General features: G+C 37.7%; 4 protein-coding genes, 2 long non-coding RNA genes and 1 other non-coding gene across 11 annotated transcripts in view; 4 read left to right on the top strand and 3 right to left on the bottom strand.

The window, feature by feature from the left end:
* Positions 1 to 8,669, top strand: part of LOC103447465 (uncharacterized) — a 62,183-nt gene extending 53,514 nt beyond the window's left edge. For 3 of the 5 annotated variants that reach the window (XR_011572887.1, XR_011572879.1, XM_070807692.1), the window contains one exon: positions 7,500 to 8,669. Coding sequence is in view for 2 of the 5 variants with exons in the window: in XM_070807692.1 (XP_070663793.1) it covers positions 7,500 to 7,623 (124 nt within the window). In the remaining 3 variants the exon portion in view is untranslated. Of the gene's footprint in view, positions 1 to 4,634; positions 4,860 to 4,942; positions 4,994 to 6,931; positions 6,956 to 7,489 lie in introns of those variants that run through there. The other 2 variants (XM_070807691.1, XR_011572881.1) reach the window with 2 other exon arrangements.
* On the top strand, positions 664 to 1,543 carry LOC103429903 (18.5 kDa class I heat shock protein-like). Its single transcript, XM_029088323.2, has one exon. It carries the CDS (start codon positions 857 to 859, stop codon positions 1,337 to 1,339), a length of 483 nt encoding a protein of 160 aa, XP_028944156.1. The 5' UTR covers positions 664 to 856; the 3' UTR covers positions 1,340 to 1,543.
* LOC139189215 (uncharacterized) lies at positions 3,285 to 4,076 on the top strand. The gene is made up of 2 exons (XR_011572904.1): positions 3,285 to 3,615; positions 3,895 to 4,076. It is a non-coding gene; the product is annotated as an uncharacterized lncRNA (long non-coding RNA).
* Positions 8,670 to 10,033: 1,364 nt separating the features above from the next.
* Positions 10,034 to 10,137, bottom strand: LOC114819867 (U6 spliceosomal RNA). The gene has a single exon (XR_003767166.1). It is a non-coding gene; the product is annotated as a U6 spliceosomal RNA (small nuclear RNA).
* Positions 10,138 to 10,953: 816 nt separating this feature from the next.
* On the top strand, positions 10,954 to 11,945 carry LOC139189214 (uncharacterized). The gene is made up of 2 exons (XR_011572903.1): positions 10,954 to 11,420; positions 11,581 to 11,945. It is a non-coding gene; the product is annotated as an uncharacterized lncRNA (long non-coding RNA).
* A 145-nt stretch (positions 11,946 to 12,090) lies between these two features.
* Positions 12,091 to 17,943, bottom strand: LOC103429902 (uncharacterized). The gene is made up of 4 exons (XM_029088320.2): positions 13,790 to 17,943; positions 13,055 to 13,699; positions 12,631 to 12,746; positions 12,091 to 12,242 (listed from the first exon to the last, which is right to left on the bottom strand). The coding sequence occupies exons 1-2, from the start codon at positions 14,306 to 14,308 to the stop codon at positions 13,136 to 13,138; spliced, it is 1,083 nt and encodes a 360-aa protein (XP_028944153.1). The 5' UTR covers positions 14,309 to 17,943; the 3' UTR covers positions 12,091 to 12,242; positions 12,631 to 12,746; positions 13,055 to 13,135.
* On the bottom strand, positions 14,402 to 15,160 carry LOC139189402 (probable disease resistance protein At1g61190). The gene has a single exon (XM_070808350.1). It carries the CDS (start codon positions 15,158 to 15,160, stop codon positions 14,402 to 14,404), a length of 759 nt encoding a protein of 252 aa, XP_070664451.1.
* Positions 17,944 to 18,607: the final 664 nt, after the last annotated feature.

Below are 18,607 nucleotides of genomic sequence, written 5' to 3'. Positions count from 1 at the left end.
TACCAATCTACCCTCCAATGTGTATCGCATGCAAGTAATATAACTTAAATTGACGAAAATTTGAATATAGTAGCTTCGAATATAACATTAGGGATGTAATTGGCAGATTTTTATATTTCAGGGACTAATTTTTCTGAAAAAAATAGTTTAGGAATCTAATTTTCACTAAGGTAATAATTCAGGGACTAAATTGGCAATTTACCCTAAACAATAATATGATTCGAATTCGCTTTTGACGAGAATCGAATCTAAGACCTCTCACTCTCAAATAAAGAAAAATATCATTAAAGGTAGCACTAAGTGACCATCATATTACTTAACTGGTAATTTGCTTGTTTGGGCTATAACTCCCTTTACCTTTAGATAAGCTACTTCATGAGATGTTAAATGTTATTGATATTTAGTTGATATTGTTAATTTAATGTAAATATTATTATTTATCAATAAGTCCAAATAATACATATCAAAGATTCAAACGCCCCGCTTATAACTTGCACAGTATCTTCAGTTTTAACCGTCCGATTAAATCGAATGGCCCATACAACCCCCACACTTAGGCTTTTGGGTCCACCATTCATCATCATGAAGTCAACCGTGTTGTGTGAGTAACTCACACAAACGTCGGATTATTCTTAAGCGTCCTAAGAAAGTTCCAATTATTCTCAAGCATCCTAGAAAGTTCGAGAAACTCACACATACTTTTCCAGCCTCATCCTCAAGTCTGTTCTAGAAAATTCTTCGGTTCCTTATAAATATATCAAATCCGCTACTTTTCCAATCAGTCCAGCAAAAGCAATAATTCTGTAATAATTCTCAAATTTCTCTGCATCCAAACCAACCCCATCGGTTTTTCAGAATGTCGCTAATTCCCAACTCCCGACGAGGAAGCAGCAGCGTCTTCGACCCATTCTCCCTCAATCTGTGGGACCCTTTCAAGGATTTCCCGTTCCCTTCCTCCTCATCACTCTCCGCATTTCCTGAATTTTCTCGGGAGAATTCGGCTTTTGTGAACACTAGGGTCGACTGGAAGGAGACCCCCGAAGCCCATGTGTTCAAGGCGGACGTTCCGGGGCTGAAAAAAGAGGAGGTGAAGGTGGAGGTGGAAGACGACAGGGTGCTTAAGATCAGCGGAGAGAGGAACGTGGAGAAGGAGGATATAAACGACAAGTGGCACAGAGTGGAGAGGAACAGCGGCAAGTTCTTGAGGAGGTTTCAGCTTCCGGAGAACGCAAAGGTTGATCAGATTAAGGCTGCCATGGAGAATGGAGTTCTGAGTGTCACTGTTCCGAAGGCGGAGTTGAAGAACGTTGACGTCAGAGCCATTGAAATTTCTGGTTGAAATTGTGATATATATATATATATATATATATTTTTTTTTTTAAGATTTTATCTATGATTATCTGCTCAGTCACAAATATGTATCAGAAATAAGAGTGCCAAAGTTATATCACGAATATGTATTTGATTTTGAGCATTTGTCCCTTTTAACTGTAGCAAGACGTAATGTACCTGGGATTCCTGGTCGTAGTCCCACCATTTCTAATGGAGCACCCAAATGCCGCGGTTTGATTGTTGGTTATGTTGCTTCTCAAGACTTCGAGCCACTTTCTTTGTACAGGGTAATGATACAACGGAGATGCAGATGGATGCATTATGATCAATAAATGTCGAAATTCCAACAAGATTTCAATAACGATAAAAGCCACAAATAATGCATCCATCTGCATCATGATTGCAGCTGCATCATGATCATCTCTTGGCTGTTCTTGAACTCATCTTTGAGATCGGCGAGCATGGTTTCCAAAGTCGACACTCGCGATTCCATGGTGTTCCGGGGTCGGCGAGGCATACAACAATGAAGGATTGAGAGGAATCGACACTGGCTGATACCAATGTTAAAACCTTGCTCGGCTTCTTCACAATTGCATAGTACTTTCTTGTATTACACAGAGATTATTCCAATGACCCCCTCCCAATTACAACCGACTTCCTTATATGTAAACTACTTAGCTTCCTCTGTAAGCTATCATCCGACAACTTATAACCATCTTATCTACTACTAGAGCATCTCAACCTTACATTTGTCATATTGAGATGATGACAAGTGGCATCCTAACATACTTCAAACTATGATCTTACTATGGGCATGCTACAACAGAGACCATCTTGATAGTGTTTAGGTTCCTGCTTCCGTGAGTTCAGCTTATTCGAATGATTACTTGCTAATTAGCTTCTTTCTTTTGATGTAATTGTCACAATTGTTCTTATCATTTTGCTTCTTACTGGAATGCTGAATGAGGCAGATCACGTATATAGTAGAATGTGTATGCTCATATGAAATACGAGAAAATCTAGTAAAAGAACAAATCTTGTAGTCACCACTATTACAGTCCATCTGAACTCAAACATATCGATCGTTCTACGTTTATAGTTTTTACAGTCACACTTTCTATGGCATTTACATTAGTGGAAAGTGCGAGGTCCAATGCAAGCTAAAGGAAGTGTGTCTGTATGTAAGAATTGAGCTCCTATGTTGAAAAGTGGATATCTTGTGTGCCATGTATTTTTTATGTATGCTTCTAATAAAGATGTAAATGTTTACATTATGCATATGGATTAGTAAATGATGATGAGCATTTGCATTCTTTGATTCCGTCACAAGTTTATTTCGCTTATATATTTGGGAGATTTTCTATACTCGAAGGATGATAATTTGGTGAAGTTCTTAGGACCTTGCACGCTATACCCTCTGCAAAGGAAATATCCAAACTTAGGCTACAGGAAATATAATCTAGATAAGCTGCATCACATGAGAATACAATACATCATAGATGGATTGGTCAAGACTGACTTGCTTGGTAACCAGGATGAGGAGAAGATATGCAAGAACAGCAAGCTAGTTCAAATTTCATTTTACTCATCATGGTAAGCAAATGGAACGACATCTTGACGACGTGACTTATTTCTAGAAACAGAAATAGAAGATTGATGGCCTTTGAAATCACTTACAGTGATTGTATAGCATTTTCTTCTATATTTTTTTATATTTGTATGCTGTTGGTTACACTTCATTATGTTTGTTCAAAATCCTCATGGTACGTTTCTTCATTATGTTGCGTTATGGTTGTAATTACTTGTCTTGTCTGACTGATATGTTATTTTCTGCCTATCCATAATTTTATTTATTTGATTTGCAGAACCTGCGAGATCTGTGGAGTAACTGCATTCAACATTTCCAGTGGCCAGATAAACGAGGCAAATAGCAGTACTGATGCGGCTTTCCTTCTTGCCTGCATGATCCTTGCCTTCGTAATTTCTTGGCTTTTTCACTTCAAAGCGCTTTCATGAACACCAGCAGGGGAAAGAAAAAGGCTTCTGTGAATGTGTGGGGGTAAGTTGCAGTTCCAATCATCGTCTTGCTTGTGCTGCTACGTTGCTGTACCCGTTCCTACTTTGCCGTACACACGCTCTCCGCCCTTCGTAATATAATATTCTACACGGATATCTATAACAAGTATATTATTTTTGGATAAATGGGGGTGACAACTTGTTTCCATTTGCAGCGCGTAGTCTAGCACATATTTTGCGCATGTGAATCTTATTTGTACAGTAAGGGTGCGTTTGGTACGCAGACGGGACGGAACGGGATGGGACGAGACGGGACGGAACGGGACGGGACGGGACGGAACGAAGGTGTAATTTTTGAAAAAGACATGGGGTATATTTGTCTTAAAATGGTAAAACATTGTGTTCCACAGACGTGGAACGCAAAAACACCCAAAATCTGTCCCGTGGAACAGCCCGTTCCACCCATTTTTGGCGTACCAAACGCGGGACGGAACGCCTCGTCCCGTTCCGTCCCGTCCCGTCCCACGTACCAAACGCACCCTTAAGGACTCCCCAGTGTGGAAAGATCCGGAGGAGATGCTGGTCAAGCCCTCGTACCTGTAAATTGTGAAGCATTGCTAATGAAAGCTACCGGCACAATGTGAAAGTATGTATTTTCTCAATGATCCTTGTAATACACAGGTTACCGGCACAAATGTCGTCAATTTGAAATTTTCGATCCATTCAAATGGTAAGTCATTATTGAATATTATATGGTTCACTAGGTAACGCCGAGTTTTGAGAGCACGAGAAAAAACTCTTAACTGCTTAAACGAACTATTTGTTAAAACTTGAAATGGATCGAGAACAAACAATTGTTATTGGGTGAACATCAAAACACGTTTCCACGAGTTTAAACAACCCCCATAATAATCTTATGATTTTTCATGTATGAGAACGTATTAGAATGTAAAATCAATGTGGATTCACTTTTTTTCCTCTCAAATTCATAGTTGTTAGCAAATATACAATGAGACTAATATTCATTTCCTATAAGTAAACATAATACGAGTTTTTCTTTTAATTAAACGATAGTCTGCACGAAGAAATCTAAATCATTTGAATGGATATTCAAACTCTAACATAACAAAAGAAACACGCTACTTTAGTGAACCGAACTTGAGCCAACCGATGAAATATGAGTAAGCAAAGAAATAAAAGAATCCAAAAAATAAGAAAGAAAGGGACATATATATACGGCTGTCCACCATGTAAGGACTTTGTGAAATTATCCGCTACTTGTGGTGGAAGGAGAAAAGAAGGGGCAATAATCCACTACTTTTCGGGTTGAAAGTCCCCCAAAACAAAACCGTCCATCGCACATACACGCTATACAAACTCCTAAAACCCTAATTCGTACATTATAGTTCAGTGGGATTTCCATTTTCTCCTGCTTTGGCTTCAAATCGGACACCTAAAACCCCTCTGCATTTACAGCTACCACTCTCAGCGCGTTCGATTCCATCCGCCGAGTAAGATTACTTAAACCCTCTCTGCTACTTCATACTGTTTCGGTTTCGAAGAAGTCTGTAAATTAATTTTGCGAATTGTTCAGGTTCTAATGGCTGCCCCCCACAATGCGCCGACGGTTTTGGACAAGGAACAGGTAAGTACCCTTTTGCTTCATTGTTCCAAAGTTTTTACCTTTTGTTCTGCAAAAACGAATTCAAGTTTTAGATTGGATTTAATGCATGCCCAAGATTGGATTTTGGGGAAAGTTTTGGAAATTCATGGTTAGATTGTTCAATGGGTGTTGGGAATCTGGGTATTCTGTGAGTTTGGGCGTAATCGAATTGGGTCTTATTTGTCTAATTGGTCAATGATGGTGGTGTTTCGACATTAGTAAAATTGAAACGTGGGTATTTCCAGACAGTTAGGAAGCAACAAGATGGTTAATTTTTACTCTGAGTGATGGACTTTCTTTTCTTTGGTTTTGAATTATTGTTCTAAATTCTTGTTTTTCAAATAATCTCCTGCGTGTTCTGGAAAGACTTGAATTTGGTTTTAAACAATTGTGCAAATCTTTGGTATGGCAGAGAAGGAGATGGAATACAGGGTTGAGTTATTCAACAAGTAAGTTTATGACGGCATTGTTAAATATCACGGCATACTAATCTAGTTTTTGAAAGTGGGGTGTGTGCAAAGCTTATTATATAATTTAAGGAGTAAATTGTAGTAATGGTCCCTCAACTGTAATCAAATTGGAGCAATGGTCCCTCAACTAAAAATCCATTACCATTGGTCCCTCAACTTATCAAAATATGTAGCTATAGTCCTTTTAATTAATTTCGTCAAAATTTTGTCAAAATAAGTTATGTTGGAATAACCATTTATATAATTAGGGTCCCTCAACTTATCAAAGTGTAATTATGGTTCTTTTCGTCAATCACGTCAAAAATTTTGTCAAAACGAGTTATGTTGGAAGCAAGGTCTAAAATATCGATGATATCGGAAATATCGGCAGTAAAAAACGGAAATTTCGATGGAAATATCGAGATATTATCGATATCGATAAAAATTGAATAAAAACCACGGAAATTGTAAGAAAAACTTGGAAATTTTTATTGAAACTTTGCAGGATGTTTATTTAGTCAATTATCTATTAGTTTATCACAAAAAATTGGAAGGAAATGCATTGCATGATGGATTTAATTGATTTAAGTTGATTATATAGCGAGCTGGCAAACATTGTGAGTGTAGAAAATATGTAGTAATTAATGAAACAAGTTTAAACACACCATAATCATTTATATATAATGAATTAGTACAATATTTTACACTTTATACATTGCATGGTAAGATATATGAGTAATTTAGTACCACATAGAGTTCTTATCAAGGTCTAAAATATCGATGATATCGGAAATATCGGTAGTCCAAAAACACGAAAATTTCGATGGAAATATCAGGATATCATCGATATTTTAGACCTTGGTTGGAAGGACCATTGCTACAATTGGGTTAAAGCTAAGGGACCATTTCTCCAATTGAATTAAAGTTGAGAGACCAATGGTAATGAATTTTTAGTTGAGGGACCATAACTGCACGCTTTGATGAGTTGAGGGACCAATGGTAATGGATTTTTAGTTAAGGGACCATAGCTGCATGTTTTGATGAGTTGAGGGACCATTGCTCCAATTGAGTTAAAGTTAAGGGACCATAGCTACAATTTACTCTAATTTAAGCTTGTCTCTTAGTTAGAGCAATTCTTTAGGGCCTTCTCGTACACTATTATTTGTTTGTTTATTTTGACTTTCACCTGTGTCACTTCTATTTCCGTTGGAGATCATACTATGTTCTGATGAGCATGTATGATTGTGTGCAAAACAACGAATGATATTTCTAAAGCTACATTATTTGGTAGTCTTGTGGCTTCAGTGTGTGAGCACTAGAGTACTTCTCACCCTTGTGTTATACACTTAAACTACCACATCTCATTAGGTTGTGCATTTTTAGTTAGGTATATGCAATTTTCTATCTGTGATACTTTAGCTTCCGAGTTATTCGGTTTTCATTTCTTTGTTTAATTGGTTCATTTATGCAGGCTCACCGTGGAATGTCCTCTGATGTAAGTTCTTTTTCCAAAATTTCAACTTTCAGTTTTGGGATCGATTCTTGATTTCGAACTTTTATTCGATTTTTCTGTCTGAATGCCGGAGATGAGATTTGTGGTAATTCTGTGAAGTTGTTGAAACCCCTAACAATCACGTTGATGTGAAAATGTGGTAGGAAATTGCATAGCCTGATTCCTTGTTTATTCTAGTTGTATTCAACTAGAATCGGGTTTGTCATTTCTTGTTTGAGTAGTGTAAAGTTTTCCTTGTTTAATTTGATTAATTTATTTTTACATAAGCAATTGTCATTTCTTGGCTCGAATCGGGTTCATTTCGGTAGTTTGCTTTGGTTTTGGGTTCCCTGCAAGGCTTGGGGTTTTTGTGGCTTTCTAGCTTGTCACTAGAGTCATAAGATTTGGTTTAATTGGTAGAGCAATATTGTATGCATTATTTCCAGGACCGGAGATGAGTTCTTTAGCATCTCCCCAATCTTTTGCATTTCTTAATGTTATTTTCCTTTCCATAACCTGTGTTTTGTTTGGGGTAAGCGTGCTATAGAAATAGAACACATATCTTCAGTGAGCGTTCTGTTTCTCCAAAAACTCTTGGATGTCTTCTGGGTCTCAACCGTTTGGTGTCATACTTCCGCAACGTGGTCAAATTATCTCTTGAAGTTGCTTGAAATTGCCTTTTTGGTAGACAAGGCTCCTCAAGGGGGAGAGCTAGCCGGAGCTGTCAGTGGACATTTATTTCAGAAATGTTTTTCTTTATCAAATATTAAGCATGCCTAGATACATATGATTTCCATTACGTTTAGGGGAAGAATAGATTTTATGAATTAATACCAGACCTTACAGTGTATGAACATATTCAGCTTACACTAGCTAGCCATAACCAGTGTTTGATAATATTATTTAGCTTACACGTGTATAGTCAATATTACAGTATATTCAGCTTGTCCATACTACAAACATGTCATTCCGCATGTGTATGGTTAATATTAAAGAATATTCAACTTGTCCATGCTACGGACATGTTATTCAGCTTACACGTGTATGATTTATACTACAGTATAGTCATCTTGTCCCTACTGTGAGCATGCCCATTCAGCTTACACTGGCTACGGCTAGTGTATGATTATATTTTTCAGCTTACACTAGCTACATCTAATGTATGGTTTTATCTTCAGTTTACACTAGCATGTATCATGTGTGTGTAACCTTACACTAACTATGACTAGTGTATGAAATTGTATGCTATACCACCAGTAAGTATATTGGAGTATACGTGCATGTAGTGGAGGGTTGATAACCCATTAGGTGTCGGGGATGTGGTTTTGAAATAATTATAACTTTTCAGCAGGTTTTAAATTTGGGTGCCAAAACCTAATTCCAAAGGAAACTGTGCCGATTTTTCAGTAGATCATTTGAAGTTATTTTATTAAATTATATTTGCATGCACGTTATGGTTACGTCACTTTCCAGATGCAGGTCATCACACCTCCATTTTGGTGTCCACCTTGACGTCCCCATAGGCAGTCGAGAGATGAATTCAAACAGTAATAATCGCACTCGAAATTAATTATACATATAGTAAGCAACGGAAACAGAATCTTTAGAATGAAATTCTGGTGCAACAAATGACATCTTATTGGTTTTTTTTTTTTTTGGCGAACTGACATCTTATTGGTTTGTACATATGAAAGTAAGCGAATAGCCGAAGCCACAACCTTTTGTGATTGTTAACATCCTCGTTATATGGTGTCTAGTAGAATTCCGTCAGCTTCATTCTTCTCGGTATTAGAAATAAAAGAGAGATGTTTTCTTGAGATATAATTCGAGTTTCCAAAAAGGAAAAAGAAAAAAAAAACATATTTTAGTGTGCGCATATGCACGCATAAGTGATTACGTAAATATTCCCTAGAGTGGCATTGAGGTCCCCCATCCATTCAGCCACTCCCAACGCGGTGCGTACTTGCAATCGGGGATGTGTGGCAATAAGCTTTGGAGCTAATAGGCTTAAGTTTTGCACGTCAGTAACCGCCAATAACTCCAAAGACGGCAACTTGAAAGTATAAGTTTCACCATAAAAATACTTGAGTTTTGGCCGACATTTAAGATTGATGGACTTCACTTTAGGTAATGTAATTATTTCATCGGTGCAACGAGCCGCAGCGATTTCAAGTTTCCGAAGCTGCTTCCTGTGAACATCGGTTGTGAACTACCCGTCTCCCAAACACGCGTTAAACTTGGCAATATATCTAACCGCAAGGACCTCAATTTATTGAATGCTTCAACGGATTGACTACTTTCTTCATGCTCCGGTCCCTTTAGTTGAAAAATCACTTCCATCGAATTACAGTTAATTAGAGTAAGATTTTCGAGATTATCATCATCATTTGAGTCCTCAAGATTAGGTTGTGCAACCTAGAAAATTAAACACGATCAACAAGATGATACAATACTAATTAAAAGATGTACTTATAGAGGTTAATTGAACCTGATTTAAAAGCTTACCTCCAAATTAATTAATTGGACGTAGAAACAGGGGCGAGGAAGGAACTTGCAGGCAGCGGCAGGGTAGTGGGGTCACTTTGGGCTTTAAGGGCATTTTCGTGTTTTTGTCCGACCAAAAAAAAAATATTTTGTTTTATTTTTTATTTTTTTGTTTTTCTTTAATACAATGATATATTTACACAAACTCGTTACTCCTAAGATTCGAACATGATAATGAATATCACTAAATCACAGTACTGAATGTCAATTGTTAAACAATGATATATTTATACAAACTCAAAGAGTATAGGAGAGGGTCGAGTTGGCCACTTCATAGACAACAAAATTTATTTCAAGATAGATATGTTGGGTACTACAATTTCAGTCACATTATAAATATATAATATCAATATTATTTGTAGTTTGATATAAATATTTAGACAATCAAAATTTGTTGTTCAGTCAAATAGTGCAAAAGAGATATATTAGGATCAAATTTGAAATTTTCAAAAAGATGCTAACAAAATGCTCATTTCTTACTTAGGGTGAAAAGGTAGAGCAAAATATTGTTAGCCAGTGAAAGAGAGAATCAAAGAGCGGAGGAGGAACTATTTTACGATTCATACGTGTAATCCTAGCTTAGGAGTCACACTAATCTTCTTTGTATCGTTCTAATTTTATGAGATGTCCATGAAGGAGATTTCATGGCGGTTTGCTCGTAGTGAATTTAAGAGAACATTGATGCTCGAACGATGAAGATTTTGGTTGTCAAATTGGGCTCTTATTTGCTAGGGAGTTCAGATTTCAATTTGAGCTTTTGAAGGGAGACACAAAAAGGGTGATTGATTAATTACGATCTCTAACGAAATCCAACACAAATCAGCATGATGGCATGACCAATGCTCCAAGACTTCATAATTTTAAGATGCAATCCAATTGTAGTATGAAAAAAAATCACATTGTGGTATTTTGGATGTTGGAATCGGAACATTTGGTTCACCAAAATGACACTTATATAAGAAAAAGACAAGGATTGAGCTTTCCAGGTTCTTCTTTGCGATGGTGGCTCCACAAGTCAGGCCGATATCGAGTTCTACGATGGTGGGCTTTGCAAATCATGGCTGCCATATTGCAAAATCCTTCAAAAAAATTCTCAACAAAAACGAACGTATGAGTATGACCTATCATCTTAATATTTTCTCGTAGTGCTCATCAATATGAACGCGTGAGCGTATGCAGAAGGAAATTCAGAGCTAAAATGAAGATTCCATGGCACTACAATGTTTAAGGATAGTATAATAATTTTGTATTACCATGGCTGATTACCTTATGTTGTCAATTTACCTTTATTTTTCATTTCTATTTCAAATTATTTTATTTCTTTTCATTTTCATTTTGTTTCTTTTTATTTACGTGTGTATTAAAAGTGAAAAAAAAATAATGATATTCATTTTTATTTGTAACTTGTAGATAAGAAATCTGATATTCGATTATCACCAAAAACGAATTTTAACTATATTACTTCTAGTCATTATTATCATTAAAACACGTTCATTCTCATCTCACGTACCAAACACGCTTTTGATGATATATATTATCGTTTATTACATTAAAAAATGTGGAAAAGAATTAATGTAAAAGGTGGGAGAAACCCATTTTCTCTCCTCCTCCCGTATCCTCTCTCCTCCTTCTCTTTTGCGCTGCGACTCCTGGAGCCCCATTTAACAGCAAGCCGAAGACTGCCGAGTGCCGACGCAACAGCTCTGTCGTCCACTGGTCACCAAAAGCTCTCAAACTACACATCCAGAATGCTCTTGCCGTCCCTTATCCAATCCCCCAAGTTAGTTTCTATAATTTCGTAGGCGATTTTCCTCAACTTCAAATCTAAGAAACGGTGACCCAGGGGTTTCCGGCCAATATCGCGGGAATTGGACCTCGACCCAAGAGGTAGAAATGATACTCTTCTCGTGGGCTGTTCTCCAATGTAAGTTCTTTTTCCAAATTTTCAACTTTCAGTTTTGGGTTTGATTCTTGATTTCGAATTTTATTCGATTTTCTGTATGAATGTTGGAGATGAGACTTATAGTAATTGTTGTATCTGTGAAATTGTTGAAACCCCTAACGATTACGTTCCCGGTTGATAGTTGAAGCATGTCTATAACATGGTGTGGGATTGAACTCTGTAGAACCTTGTATTGTTGTGAATAGGCGATGAATGAACTCTGTTGCATAGGAATCATAAAATTCATGGAAAGAATGTGAAAATGTGGTAGGAAATTAGAAGATGGGGGCCAAAATCATGTTATGATGATGGCAATTGCATAGCCTGATTCCTTGTTTACTCTAGTTGTATTCAGCAGTTTGCTATGGTTTTGAATCGCCTGCTGTCCAGTAGATGTTTACCTATTTGGTAGACAAGGCTCCTCAAGGGCGAGCTTGCCGGAGGTGTGAGTGGACATTTATTTGAGAAATGTTTTTCTTTATCAAATATTAAGCATGCCTAGATACATATGATTTCCATTACATTTAGGGGGCAAACAGATTTTATTCAGCTTGTCCATTCTACAAACATGTGATTCAGCTTACACGTGTATAATCAACCTCGAGCACAAATAAGCAAATACTAATGATGCGAATTTAGAAACAAACAGTAATAATCGCAATCGAAATTTATGGTACATAAAATAAGCAACATAAATAGTATTTTTGGAATGAAATTCTGGTGCAACAAATGTCCTTTTATTGGTTTGTGCATATGATATGGTAAACGAATTGCTGGAGCCACAACGTTCTTTAAACTCTTTTCCTGCATGCATTGGAGAATATTAGAAATCAAACGGTTATGCTTATTGTATATGTGTTTCCAAAAATAGCGGTTTAAGGATAAATTAATTTTTAGGCCACTTAGCACTACGGTTATGTTTATTGTATATGTGTTTCTGATAAAGGTTTCTCTTGAGGCAGTTGGTAATCTAAAAAGCTTCTTCCTCACACCTTAACTGCTATTAGGTACCTCGAAAAAATGAATCAGGTAGCAGATTGTGGTTTTAGATCCAAACTGTTCAATTTTTCAAGTGCTATACATGTATGTATATATTATAAAACATGGTAGAATACTTTTTTGAGTACTATATATATAATTTTCATAAGTTTTTACTAAACCTAGAAGAAGTTGGAGATGGAAACATGCTAACCTTTGTGCTTGATCAATCAACTGTGTTCGTCCTCCCTGTTGGTTTCGTCATCTTCATCCTTGCCGTCGATTTTGTCATCGTCATCCTTGCCATCGATTTCGTTATCTTCATCCGTACTGTATTAGAAATAAAAGACGATGTTTTCTTGAGATATAATTGAGTTTTCTAAAATATATATATATATATATATATATATATATATATATATATATATATATATATATTTAAATACACTTTAGTGTGCACATACTCGCATACACACACACATATACATTAATATAATGCTATTATATAGTCTTTTGTAAAAACTTCAGAAATTCCACGTATACATCAAGATTTAAAAGAGAGATGTTGAAAAAAAAAAACATCTTTAAACATGCACGCATAAGCGATTGAAAATTAGAAACCTTATATTAAAGCATACCTTGTGATGTAAATATTCCGTAAGAGTGGCGTTTAGGTCCCCCTTCCATTCAGCCAGTCCCAACGCGGTGTTTACTTGCAATCAGGGATGTGTGGCAATAAGCTTTGGAGCTAATAGGCTTAAGTTTTGCACGTCATCAACCTCCAATAACTCCAAAGACGGCAACTTCAAAGTATAAGCTTCACCACAAAAATACTTGAGTTTTGGCAGACTTTCAAGCTTGATGGACTTCACTTTAGGTAATGTAATTGTTTCATCAGTTTCTTCTTCTGCGGCAACGATTTCTTCCATCTGCTCACACTTCTGAACTTTTATGTCCTCCATACTCACGAGAAGTTTGACAATGGACGATGAAAACAAGTATTTCAACTGGTCGCAATCAAAGACCCGCAGCGATTTCAAGTTTCCGAAGCTGCTTCCTGTCAACATCGGTTGTGAACTACCCGTCTCCCAAACACGCGTTAAACTTGGCAAAATATCTAACCGCAAGGACCTCAATTTATTGAATGCTTCAACGGAGTGACTACTTTCTTCATGCTTCGGCCCCTTTAGTTGGAAAATCACTTCCAATGATGCACAGTCATGGACACGAAGATTTGCGAGATTATCATCATCATTTGAGTCCTCAAGATTAGTTGGTGTAACCTAGGAAATTAAACACGATCAACAAGATGATACAATACTAATTAAAAGTTGTACTTATAGAGGTTAATTGAACCTGATTTAAAAGCTTACCTCCAGGTTAATTGGACATGGCAATATTTCAATGGGGCGGTGGGCGTTTGGTCTTGAATATGGTGCGCATCCACATCCAGCAGGGCACCAATTTGATGAACGTGTTGGAGAAGTGCTGAAATCATGACTTGTTGAATCCTTCTTCAAGTTATTCTCCAACTTCTTTCTTTGTGGAATTACAGCACCCAATGTCTTCAATGATCCACATTTTCGTACGTACATATTTTTTGTGGATGACCATAGAAATGTAAATCCCTCTGGACAAAGACTTGTGAGACGAGGCAGGTTTTCTAGTTCAAATGTGTTCAGTTTTAGAAACAAAATCATGTATTTTGTCGCCTCTTCTTCATTTTCCTCTGTGATTCTGACTATAGGTAAACCTCCACATTCATAAACGACCTCTTTTGCAATGGAACGTAAATCAGGCTCATCGAAGGATTCACCTACCATTTCTTTAAAGAGGTCATGTGATTCTTCTGTTGTTAAAGTCGGGACTTCAATAATTGGTTGACTTCCCATCCTGTTGCAGACTTCCCAATCTCGTGATGTCAACAAAACTTTGCACCCCTTGTGAGCATCTCCAGAAGGGAGTCCTATAGCCTCAAAATCAAGCTATGTCCAGACATCATCTAATACAATCAGGATCTTTATTTCCATGAGTTTCCCATGCAGCTTTATTGCTCTTCCGGACTCGGATTCCTCCTTCAATTCCAAACCTATTTGGTCTGCAATTTCCGACTGGATCTTGCTAATACTTGGACTTTGAGACACAGTTGCCATTACAATATTATCAAACAGGTTCAGTTTTGCCAATCTTGTGATGATTTCTTTCGCCATTGTCGTTTTACCCACACCCCCCATTCCACAAATCCCGATCATTCGTACTTGTTCCCTCTTCAAACCCTCTATCACCTCATTCATGTATGCCGTTCTGGACTTAAAGTCCTTGAAACCTTTCTTGAATTTTGACCATATCCCTCGTGGAGGTGCAGGATGGGCCACATTTTCAAATGTTCCTTCGTTTTGGAGCTGAAGAACATGTTGTGTAATCTTATAGGCTTTCCGACTCAAGCTCCATCGATTCATACATCGCCTTTTCTTGTTAATTTCATCCTCAAAATGTAACACTTTCTGGATCATGTTGTTCACATTCTTTAGCCAACTCTGAACATCAGGTTTGATACTTTCACTGTTCCTTTGGGCAGCATCTACCAATCCTTGCACTCCATCTTTCTTGTCAAAAAGCTTTTTTATCTCACCCTTAAGATTTTCCAGGTTGGAATGGTAATTAATCAAATAGCCAAACTCTGTTCCTATTGGTGTGACCAAGCACTCTCCAACTTTTGAGGCAATTGCAATTATAATTTCCATTTCCTTCTGAAATCAAGGACTACGGCTGGAATGCTTCTCTTTGTTGGTGGCTTTTGTAAGTCCCGCGCTCAGTGCTCTGATGCCTAAACCAAAGAAGCACCCCAACACAACATTAATAATCATATATTTTTGTCCTGTTTAAATCTAGGTTGTATTTTTATTTTATGAAAAAAAAAAAATTGTGTGCTTAAAGGGTTAAACTCAATTTACTATCTAGAAGTTTCTTGGTTTTCAACATTTCATACATTAAGTTTTTTTCGTTCCAATCTGGTACTTAAAGTTACACTTTCATATATCTGTTTAGATTTCCATTAGAATCTATTTTAACTGATGACATGCCGCTTATGTGAACAATAACTAGACGCCACATGTTAATATAGGCCGACATGAATATTAATAAAATATAGAAATATAAAAATGCTAATAAAAATTTATAAAAAAGAAAAATCCCAAACCCTATTGTCTTCCTCATAGTCGCCTTCCTCACCACCATCGCCCAAATTCAAACCCTCCAAATCCAAGCCCCTCATCCTCCTCACCTGGCCTGCCTTCCACCCCTGCCTCCCAGTGCTCCCTCCTCCTCAACTCCGTCCCCGCCGAGCCCGACTAGTGGACCTATTCCTCAACCTCTTCTTCTTCTTCGTTGATCAACGGTCGGATCATTCCGCGCTCCTGCTGGCTCTCGGCCTCCTCGTTTTACAACTCGGGAGGTGGACGTGGGTCCGATCCATGACGCCGAGTCACAGCCACTCCAATTCAATGCAGTACGGTTCGGGGGGGCTTACACTGCTCGCTCGCCGGTCGGGCTCGAAATTCTTGGTACTAAGAAAATATTAGAAAAAACTTTTTCTCCATTTGGGGATTAAGAAAAACCCTCATTTTTTCTCCCTTTTGGTGATTTTCTCTTCTGAATATTGAATTTCCATCTGGGTTTTGGAGGAAAAACCAATTTTTTAATCCATATGTGCTTCATTGATGCTTCCTCCTTTGAGGTTCTTTTTCCTTTCACTCCTTGTACTATTTGTTTTCCCAAAAAATAAAAATTACAAAATTTGCCCTGAAGAAGTTCCACTGAATCATTGATTGATTTCACTCCTTTGTCTCACAATAACAGTAGTGGCAGTCCTCTGTCTCTGATAATTCGAAGGTAAGAATTTCCTTTATTTTATTCTATATTAACATATGAAATTCGGCTTCTTGATGTTTGAAGTTTTGGATCTTCTGGTTTGTGGGATATGCAATTTGGGTGAACTAAGGACATGTAATTTTTAATATCTATGTGGGCCCATATTCCCCCTCTCTATCCACACGCATTGGGTGATTATTTCCTCTTTGAAAATGACTTGTCTTTCTCTTTTTAGATTCCACCTTCTAGTCCTTGGACACTTCAAGGTCTTGTTCTTTTTACTCTCTCTTTTGATATGTACATCCATCACCAACAAGCGATGTTGATTAGCCAAACACTCTCCCGGTATAACTTTGCAATTCTACAAGTTATATGATCCCCCTTCCTCGTTAGAAGAAAATCTATTTGTGTTTTTGATAACTCATTCTTGTAGGTTACCACATGTTCTTCTCTCTTCTTAAAGAAAGTGTTGGCTAAGAAGAGATTGTATGCCACTGCAAAATCCAAGATGACTTCCTCATCCTCATTTCTCTTCCCAAAACCATGGCCTATCCTCTTACCCACGTGTCCATTTAAATCTCCTCCTATAAATACATTCTCCGTCTAAGTGATTCATTGCACCAAGTTTCTAAGATCTTCCCAAAATTTCTCCTTCAAACTCGTTCCAACCTTACTTGAGGTGTGTACACACTAATCACATTGATGAGTTCTTGTCCTATTACAATCTTGATTGCCATAATTCTATTTCCTACCCCACGATAATGCTAACATCATTTCTTGTTCTATTTGCCCGAAGACCAAAGTTTAAAACCTGAGTTTTCAAGATCCTTTGCCTTAAGACCAACCCACATAGTTTCTTGTAGGCACATAATACTTATCCTTCTCCTCACCATAACTTTCACTATTTCCATAGATTTTCCCGTTAAGGTTCCTATGTTCCACGTTCCTAAACGCATTCTACTCGCTTGAACTCTACCCTCTTGTCCTAGCTTCTTCACCATCCCCCGTCTAATAAGGTCAAAGTTGATAGAAGCAGATGCTTCCAAACAACTTTGAGTGGAGTCGTTCAAAAAGGAGTTATTATGGCTCTATTGCTCATTTAACACTGCATCCGGGCACCAGTGGAGATACAGCGACCCTTGCTCACTTATCACTGTGCTCGGGACACAACGCACCACTTACGAGTGACGACCTAGCTTTAGAGCAATTTCATTCAGGATTCATTATCATAAGGTTCGACGTAAAATAGGAGTACCGGCTATCAACTACCTAACGCCCTCCCCCTCCTTCTTTATCCGGGCTTGGGGCCGGCAATGTAAGATAATCTTACACATGCGGAGTATAAGACCCGGGAAAGAAAAAAAAGACGAGTTCATGGACCTACACAAGGCAAAATATCAGTAGCTAAGTACCATCGGAAGTTCAACGAATTGTCCTGCTATTGTCCAACAATCGATACCAACTATTCAAGAAGGCTCCACCAGTTCAAATAACATATCCGCAAGCAGTTTTGTTTCTTGGCAGCATCTACACCATGTACGACATCCAAGGAATTCTACAAGGCTTTACTTTGCGTTGAGAATTGTGATAATGTCTAGAGTGACAATGTTAATGATGAGAGTGGTAGCACTCGACGAAAGAACACCCGTGTTCTTTTTAAACCCCACAGGACCAATGTTTCAAAAGGAACTTCATTTCATATCCATTTCTTTCTATTTAGGCCACTCTCACAAATTTCTCTGTGTTTTAGGAATGATATGCAATTATGTGTTTAGTTGTTTTAGAACTGCGTTTTTTGCATTTACTTTTTACCAGGTTCCGGTCGCGGGTCACCGGATTATGCAGTTTCACGTCGGTTTTCTGGGACATTTTTAAATCATCATAACTTCCACATATCTCAACCAAATTGAGTGATTCAGAATGGAAATGATGCCTCGGAATGAGACGAACAGATTGGTACCCATAGCAACGGCTAACTCGCCGTCATTTAGCCAGAAACAGGCCGGAAGGTCCCTGAAATCGACGGAAACTGTGGACAATTTCAAAGGGCCATAACTTGCTCATTTCTCAACCATTTTTTACGTTCTTTATATGGAAATGAAGCACAAGGAACAAGTTTATACCTCTTGGAACTCCAAAAAGCAGACGTAAATGTACTGAAATTGGCCTGAAAGTCTCGCCCAAAAACCCAAAGCTTCGAAACCGTGGGTTTTTGAGTTGGGGATTACCTCAAACTTGACCCATGGATGTTAGGGAGTTGTGTGGTGGCTTCCAACTCTTCGAAAACGGTATGGAGTGGTCGGAAAAGTGTCGGGAACTTC

This window comes from Malus domestica, chromosome 11 (genome assembly GCF_042453785.1).
Source record: "Malus domestica chromosome 11, GDT2T_hap1".
Lineage (NCBI taxonomy): Eukaryota > Viridiplantae > Streptophyta > Magnoliopsida > Rosales > Rosaceae > Malus > Malus domestica.
Note: the sequence above shows the minus strand (reverse complement) of the source record. Positions and strands in the feature narration are given on the sequence as shown.